This window comes from Sporothrix schenckii, assembly GCF_000961545.1.
Source record: "Sporothrix schenckii 1099-18 chromosome Unknown Cont42, whole genome shotgun sequence".
NCBI classification, from domain to species: Eukaryota; Fungi; Ascomycota; class Sordariomycetes; order Ophiostomatales; family Ophiostomataceae; genus Sporothrix; species Sporothrix schenckii.
Genome location: NW_015971143.1, coordinates 1,707,757 through 1,716,288, shown reverse-complemented (window position 1 = coordinate 1,716,288; position 8,532 = coordinate 1,707,757). Strand labels below are relative to the sequence as shown.

General features: G+C 45.0%; 2 protein-coding genes across 2 annotated transcripts; one reads left to right on the top strand and one right to left on the bottom strand.

The window, feature by feature from the left end:
• Positions 1 to 2,798: 2,798 nt before the first annotated feature.
• On the bottom strand, positions 2,799 to 6,035 carry SPSK_01410 (2-oxoglutarate dehydrogenase E1 component; the record flags this gene model as incomplete). Its single annotated transcript, XM_016728325.1, has 2 exons — positions 2,799 to 3,340; positions 3,416 to 6,035. The coding sequence occupies 2 exons, from the start codon at positions 6,033 to 6,035 to the stop codon at positions 2,799 to 2,801; spliced, it is 3,162 nt and encodes a 1,053-aa protein (XP_016590076.1).
• Positions 6,036 to 7,232: 1,197 nt separating this feature from the next.
• Positions 7,233 to 7,992, top strand: SPSK_01934 (nicotinamide mononucleotide adenylyltransferase; the record flags this gene model as incomplete). Its single annotated transcript, XM_016728832.1, has 2 exons — positions 7,233 to 7,826; positions 7,882 to 7,992. 2 exons carry the CDS (start codon positions 7,233 to 7,235, stop codon positions 7,990 to 7,992), a joined length of 705 nt encoding a protein of 234 aa, XP_016590075.1.
• Positions 7,993 to 8,532: the final 540 nt, after the last annotated feature.

Genomic DNA, 8,532 nt, shown 5'->3' with positions numbered 1-8,532 from the left:
TATTACCGACGCACCTTAAAACGACGAGCGACGAAACTAAGAAAACTCTATAAAAACTCTATAAACTTCTCCACTTAAAAGGAATATATAAGAATCCTTTCGTAGGCGGTTAAGTATCGTAGAATGGTCGTTTAAACGAAAGTCTTGAGAACTTAAGTATACTTAAATTCTTACCTTCTTTATTCTTTTCCTTCACTGAGTTATACTTACGGTCACCCCATTTTGGCCTTAGGTACCTATTCCTTTATAGTTTTAGTCTAGTCACTTAATTATTTAGTCTTAGTCTTAGTTAAAGTTTTGACTAAACTAAACGAATAATTAGTCTAGTTATTTAGTCACCTAGTCTAGTCTTAATTAAGGCTTTAACTAAACTAAACGAATAATTAGTCTAGTCACCTAGTCGTTTAGTCTAGTCTTAGTCAGGGCTTTGACTAGACTAAACTAGACTAATTACTAACCCTAATTATAAACGACGTCGTAAGTTTATCGACGAAGAATTTTTTATTTATTATTTATAAGGGTTTACTAAGAGAGGTCGTTACGTAGGTACTTAGGATGATGAATACTTTAGTGAAAAACTAGTTCTTAAATTTAAATAAAAGAATAACGATAAAGAAGAAGAAAGAAAATAAGAAACGTAAAACTGGTTAGGTAGCTCCTTTTTTAGTCCTACCCGTGGGCTTTTAATTAGGAGTCTGGCTCTCCAACTACCGTACCGTCACACACCCCGGCCTACGGGCTCTTAATTAGAAGTCCGGTAGTCTGGCCACCGGTTTACGCACCGCTTAGCCATTGTCGGGCCCTTAGCCCGTTATATTATTAGTCGTAAAATCGGTTTTACGTTTAATAAAGTTAAAGTTTTAAAAAAAATAAAAACTTAAACGTATAAACTATAACTACTTATAAAATACGTACGTTTTTATAACGTGTTTTTAGTTTTACTTATAAAACCGTAGTCGGATTATAATAAAGTCGTTTACTAGTCTTTAATACTATTACTTAAACTTATAAAAAGTAAAAAAAAAAAAAGTAAAAGATATCGTTACTTATAAAAACGATCGATTTACGATCGAATATTTTATAAAATAAAAAGGTTAACCGATTAAATATAATACGTAAAAGTTAACGTAAAATCTTAAAGATATAAAGGTTATTTTTTTTATTACTTTAAAAAAGTTATATATAAATATAAAAAGTAAAAAGATTACGTAACGACGAATAATTAATAAAAAAGTAACTTTAATTTAAATTATAATTAAAATCTTTAAAATAAATAAATAAATTATTATAAATATATTATAATTAAACCTTACGGTTTACTTTAATCGATTATTTATTATTAATTTATTATTATAATTAAGTTTTGATTATTAATTTATAATTTTATTAAAAGTAACGGTAAACGGTTACTTTTTTTTATTAAACTTTTTATTAACGAAAAAAGTACTTAAAGTTATAATTATGACGAATATAAATATTATTAACGAACGAAAAACGACGAAAGTAATATTATTATAACTTAACGAAGTTAATAAAAATACTATACCGGTACTAAAATATTAATAAGTAATATATAAAAGAGAGAGTAAAAAAAGTAAAGTAAAAGGACGTAAAAAGTATTTATACTTATCGTCCGGTTAATCGTTAAACGTTCGTTTAATTTTCGTCGTTTTTTACTTTACTTCCGTTTAATCTTTTAATTACTTTTAAATACTACCGTATTTAATATATTTAAAATAAATCCTTTATATTAACTACGATTTATTTATATCTTTAAATTAAAAGAGTCTGTAAAAAATTAAACTTTATTAATAAATACGTTATAAACGTACGTTATCGTTATATTAAATAAAGTTTTTCTTTATTAAGGTTTTTTTTACGTAAAACTTTATAATTATTATATAATAACTTTAATATATAAATTATATTGCTACTTCAATATAAATATATAAACTATTAGTTTTAATCCCGTTACAAACTTAAAAGTAAATAAAACTTTCACCTTTTTTAAATATTAAAACGATATTTTTTTTAAAAAAAAAAAATTTAATAAATAATCGGTTATTAAACTTATTTAAATAACCGAAAAAACTTAAAAACTTAATTAAAGTTCCGATTATATATAAAAACAAAAAAAAAAGATTCTAACAAGTTTTATTATCACCGATATACTTTAAAACGACGAACGACGGAACTAAAAAAACTCTACAAAAACTCTACAAACTTCTCCACTTAAATAAAATATATAAGAATCCTTTCACAGACGGCCACGTATCGTAGGACGGTCGTCTAAGCGAAAGTCTTGAGAACTTAAGTATACTTAAATTCTTATCTTCTTTATTCTTTTCCTTCACTGAGCCATACCTACGGTCACCCCATTTTAGCCTTAGGCACCTATTCCCTTACAAAGTTATTTAATTACATTATAGGTTAGAGAAAAGGGTTTTATATGTCCGTTATATGGCCTTACTAAGCGGTGTTACAACTTACTGTAAAAGTCAGGCTCCCGTGAAGGGAGCCTATGTGTAACACTTATTAAGAGCACCGTTTTTGTAGGCCTATTAAGTAATCCTTTTTTTTTAGTATTTCGACAGGCTTCTCGTTCATATTTATGGGTTCTTGTTTTATATGTTATTATTTTTACAGCGAGTGTGTATCTCGAGGGTTGGCAGGTGGTGTGGTAAAAAAAGGGAAACTGACGCAAGGGGAGGGAATGTAGGAGATAATATGGAAACAGTCCAACAAAACAACCAACTAAGAGCAACAACACCTGTGCGGTCATCACTGTACCGTTGCCTCTACTCGCCCTTGAGCTTGTCCTGCCTCACTGTAAAAGCCATCTCAAGCAGGTCCTCCTCTTCCTTGTTATGCGACGACTTGGTACCCGCAGCTACCGATGCACTGGGGTTGCGACCGGCGTACATGACGTGCTTGTGGTCGTGGTATTGCGTCTGATTCAGAATCGTCTCTATGCGAGGCTGTGTGAAGGTCCAGGCACCGGCGTTGAGGGGCTCCTCCTGGGCCCAAACCACCGTCTTGGCGTTGGGGTACGAGTCCAGATTTTCCTTTAGCTGCTGCCAAGGGAACGGGTGCAGCTGCTCGACACGCGTAATGGCAACGTTGTCGATATTGTTGTCCGCGCGGTACTTGTGCAGGGCAGCATAGATCTGGCCAGAGCACAGAATCACACGGTCGATCTCCTCGTTACTCTTAATGGTACCTAGCTCGTGGGCTGGGTCGCGAATGATCCAGTGGAACTGAGAGTCACCAGTGAAGTTCTCAATGCTCGAGCGAGCGAGAGGGTGGCGCAGAAGCGACTTGGAGAAGAAGAGGATAAGGGCTGTGGAGAAGTTAGTATATTATCAAACTGTTAACGCTGTTGCCACAACAGGGGCGGAGGGGTTACAAAACCTACGTTTGCGGAACTGGCGGTTCATCTGGCGACGCAAAATGTGGAACAGGTTGGCAGGGGTAGTCATGTAGGCAATCTGCATGTTGCAGTCCTGGTGCTGGCGGTCAATCTTGTCCTCAGACGGGAACACACGAGGGTCCTCGTTGCAGAGCTGCAGGTACCGCTCAATACGGCCCGACGAGTGCTCGGGGCCCTGGCCGTCGTAACCGTGCGGCAGCGACATGACGAGACCGGTGCGCTGCATCCACTTGACCTCACCAGAGGCAATGAACTGGTCAATGATACATTGCGCGTTGTTGGCGAAATCACCAAACTGCGCCTCCCACATGACAAGGGCATTGGGCGACGTCAGCGAGTATCCATATTCGAAGCCAAGAGCGCCAAACTCGCTCAGAGATGAGTTAGAGATAACGAACTTGCTCTGGTCCTTGCTAACGTGCTGCAGGGGCGTGTATGTATCCTCAGTCTCCTGGTCGTGGAACACGGCATGGCGCTGCGAGAAGGTGCCACGTTCGACATCCTGGCCAGACACGCGAACGTGGTGGCCCTCTGAGACCAGCGAACCAAATGCAAGGGCCTCAGCAGTCGACCAGTCAATGTTCTTTCCGTCAAGAACAGACTTGGTGCGGGCAGAGAGGATACGCTTCAGGTTGCGGTGAACGGTGAAGCCCTCAGGAGCAGAGCCAATGACCTCACCAATGTGTTCCAGTGTTTTCCGGTCAACACCAGTGGGCTTGTGGGGGAGGATTTCGGTGGCAAGCTCCTTGGGCGACTTGAAGCCATTCCAGGCGGAGGTGGTCCACTCCTTGGAGGTCGGTTGGTAGTCCTTGGACTTGGAGAAGCTGTCTTCAAGCATGCCCCACACCCACTGCTTGTGCTCCTCGATGTCCTCCTTGGTGAAGGTGCCTTCCTGAAGCAGCTTGTCGACGTAAATGTCGATCTGCGGACGATGGTCGTTGATGCGCTTGTACATCAAGGGTTGCGTAAAGGACGGCTGGTCGGTCTCGTTGTGGCCGTGCTTGCGGTAGCAGACCATGTCAATGATGACATCCTGTTTGAACTCCGCGCGCCAGTCCGAAGCCAGCTGGCAGACAAAGTTAACTGCTTCGACGTCGTCGGCGTTGACGTGGAAGACCGGGGCGTCAATAGCTTTTGCAATGTCCGTGCAGTACGGGGTCGAGCGAGCAAAACGGGGATCGGTGGTAAAACCAATTTGGTTGTTGGCGACGAGGTGGATGGTACCGCCGGTAGAGAAAGCAGGTAGCGAGTGGAAACCCAGGCACTCGTAGACGACACCCTGGGCAGCGAGGGCGGCGTCACCGTGCAGAAGTACAGCCATGGCACTGCGGTGGGTGCTCTCGTCGTTGTTGTAGTGCTGGATGGCACGGGTGCGGCCAAGCACGACAGGGTCCTCAGCCTCCAGATGCGATGGGTTGGCGACGAGTGAGAGCTGCACGCGCTTGCCCGAAGGCGTGGGACGCTCAAAGTTCATGCCCAGATGGTACTTGACATCGCCAGAGCCCTCGTCCTCAGCATGGGCGGTACCGGCAAACTCGCTGAAGATGGACTCGTTCGGCTTGCGGACGACGTTGGACAGAACGTTCAGGCGACCACGATGGGGCATTCCAATGATAATGTCTTTGACGCCATAGTCGACACTACGATCGATCAGGGCCTTCATGCCAGGCACGAGCGTCTCGCAACCCTCAAGGCCGAAACGCTTGTCGTTCGGGTACTTGGTGGAAAGGAAAGCCTCGAAACTGGAACTCCAGATGAGACGGTCGAGGATGCGGCGCTTCTCGTCAATGGAGAACTTGAAAGGCTGGGGAACCTCAATGCGCTCGCGCAGCCAGTCGCACTTCTCACGGTCGGGGATATGGATAAACTCGACGCCATACGAGCCGCAATAGATGTCCTCGCAGGCAGCGACGATCTCACGCAGGGTCATCTTCTCGCGGCCCTCACGCTTGAAACGCGGTAGAATACCAGGGCCAAGGGTGTACTCGGTGTCGAGGTCCTTTTCGTTGAACTGGTAGTGCTCTAGGGTGAGCTCCTTGGGCTTGACGTTGCCAAAGCCCTTGGACTCATTGCGGATTCCGAGCGGATCAATATCGGCTTTGAGGTGGCCGCGGGCCTGGTACGCTCGTACCAGAAGCTGCACCTTCAGATGATTGTCGACGTTGGAGCCCTCAGCGAGGCCAACGCCGGATCCGGCAGCCAGGCCAGGAACACTTGCCGACGAGCTGGGAACCAGCGAAGGCGGTGGAGTGAAGGACTGGGAGATGGGCATGTCACCGCTCTCAACGTTCTTAAAGTAGGCCTGCCAAGAGACATGCACGCTCTTGGGGTCCTGCTTCCACTGCAGGTACATCTCGTCAATGTAGTTGGCAGCATTGCCCGACAGGAAGTTATCGTTCGGATCCGGTGCCGACTGGGTGGCACTGGCGAAGCGTATCTGCTGTTGATGGACAGCCAAAGCAAGAGGGCGACGACCGGCAGCGAGAACTTTGCTAGTCGACGAGCATGGCAGGGCAGCCATGGCACATCTTGACGTCGATGACGCAGCCCGAACTAGGCTCGGCACGGAGGAGCCGCTGGCTTTACAAAATGACCGGCGCAACATGATCGAGTTCGGTGTAAGAAGAGTCGACGTGGTAGAGACGAAATGTCGATTGTGAGCGGAAGCCCGGAAGAAGCACGAGCGTTAGATCAGAAGAAGCAGCTGGCGATGAGGCCGTGAAGCAAAGGTAGGAGGAAAGAGACGCTGCGAGTGGCAATTAGTTACATAGATCATCGAGACCGTCGCTGTCTTTGTACACCCGTTGACACGGGCTGGCTTGATGCTTGTATTTGGATATGCAGACCGAGCACACTGAGAAGGAGGTCTCGGCACCTTGAAGCTCCAGATGCGCGGCTGGGAAAAAGGGGACTGGAACAACAACAGCACTCAACAAAGAGACGCAGAACCCACCTCATCAGTGATCTCAAACGAGACCAAACAAAAGGCGGCTGAGGGAGAGAGAGATAAAGAGCGGCGGAGTAAGTCAACGCAGCATATGAGGAAAATAGGAGGCCAGGATGGAAACAAGAAACGAAAATAAAACGCGAGGCGCGAGGAAGTAGGTCTAGTCCCTTTGAATTTAAATTATTATGTAAGAAGTAATGCCTAAATGTTAAGGCCAGAAAGTTTCCTATTCGGCATTAGCATACATACATATCAGGCTCAGCGTGGTATAATTTAAGTGTCTTAGTCAATATGCTCATGACGTATGCTTAGCTTTTGCTTTCCACACAGGAAATGACTAATAAATATGGCGATAAAGTGGGAGAAATAATGTGGAATAGGCTGCACCTCCAGGCTTCAATTTTGCTTGTTCAATGTTTTGGTCAACCCGCCCAGTTCATTCTTTCTTCAACGCGCTTTCAAACTCGTTCTTTCCCCTATAACGCCTCTGCCGACTCGCCGCAATGTCATACCCTGATTCAGGACAGCACTTGCTGCCAGATGACGATGAAATATTTCAAAGGGAACAACTCCAGCAACCACGACCCCAACAGTTTCAACAACAACCACAGAACACGTCATTGCAAATAACGTCATCTTCACCAATATCGCTACAGTCCCCAGCAACCACGCCACCTGTCTATCAATTTCCCTCCTACCGGTTACGGAAGCAACAGCTCCCGGATCGTACACCGCTGGTTTTGGTAGTATGCGGCTCGTTCAGTCCAATTACCATTATGCGTGCGTTTCCCCACGGTTCTTGATATGTCGAAGTGCCTTTGTCTTCGTTCAACGTATAATACCGCTAACAAAGTGATGAACGCAGACCTCCGCATGTGCGAAATGGCGTCAGACTGGGTTCGTATGGTGGAAGATTCATACGAGCTCGTCGGAATCTACCTGTCTCCGGTTTCCGATGCCTACAAGAAATCGAACCTAGCCGCTGCGCACCACCGCATCCGCATGTGTGAGCTGGCCGTGCAGGATACGACTAACTGTGTCATGGTCGACCCTTGGGAGGCCACACAGCCGCGCTACGTTCCCACTGCCCAGGTCCTCGATCACTTCCGTTACGAAATCAACGAGAATCTAGGCGGTATACAAGGGGCCAATACTGAGGAGCGTAAACAGGCACGTGTCGCGCTATTGTGTGGTGCTGACCTGATGCACTCGATGAGCACTCCTGGGTTATGGAGTCCCGATGACCTGGACCGTATACTTGGCGGCGACGGCGGTCTTTACGTGGTGGAGCGACATGGAACTGACTTGGAAGAAGCCCGAGAGGCTTTAAGCAAGTGGACTGAGCACATCTCAGTGATCCCACAGGGTGTACCAATAGACCTGTCGTCAACCAAGGTTCGGTTGTTTCTACACAAAAAAATGAGCGTCCGATACTTCGTCCCGAATCCGGTGAGTTTTTTACACCCTTTCACGGACAAAGAAGAACCGACTTCTAATAACGCAGGTCATTGATTATATTATCAACGGTGGTCTCTACGGCACCGGCAAGGATGAACAAGCGAGACAAGTGCAGAGCACACAGAATATGGCCACGTTGACCGTTGATTCGACGTGATGTGGTTGTTTTTGTATCCTTGTCATCCTCTGTTGGTCAATTTTTTCTGATTCTCCGTCTGTGTGAGCTTGTGCCCCCCGAAGTTCGTATTATCTGTATACTCGGAAGTAAAAGCGTACACTTTACTTGGCCGGGGGTCGATGGCATCGATAAAAAACGGTACCTTATCATGGAGGTAACCTCTGATGATCATTTTCGTGCGGCGTTCTCTTCCTTGGATTGCAAGCGTTACGGTGGCATTTTTGGCTATGACTTTCTTTTACAATTATCCTTTTGTTATGCACCTTGACAGTTATAACACGTGACCATGGTTGTTATGTGCGTTGTGAGCGACTGCGTCGTGCGTGTTCGCATCTCTTTTGCTGGATGTATGTGCGATATTCTGTCGTAACCGTATGGTCTTATATGCAGGTGAGTTCTAAAATGAACGACGCGGATTCTGTAGTTTCCGCTTTGGCTCTGAGCCACAGCATCATCAGGCGTAACGGAAAGTATCTCGTATGATACGATGAACGCCGTGGAGGGCCATTTTTATTTGGA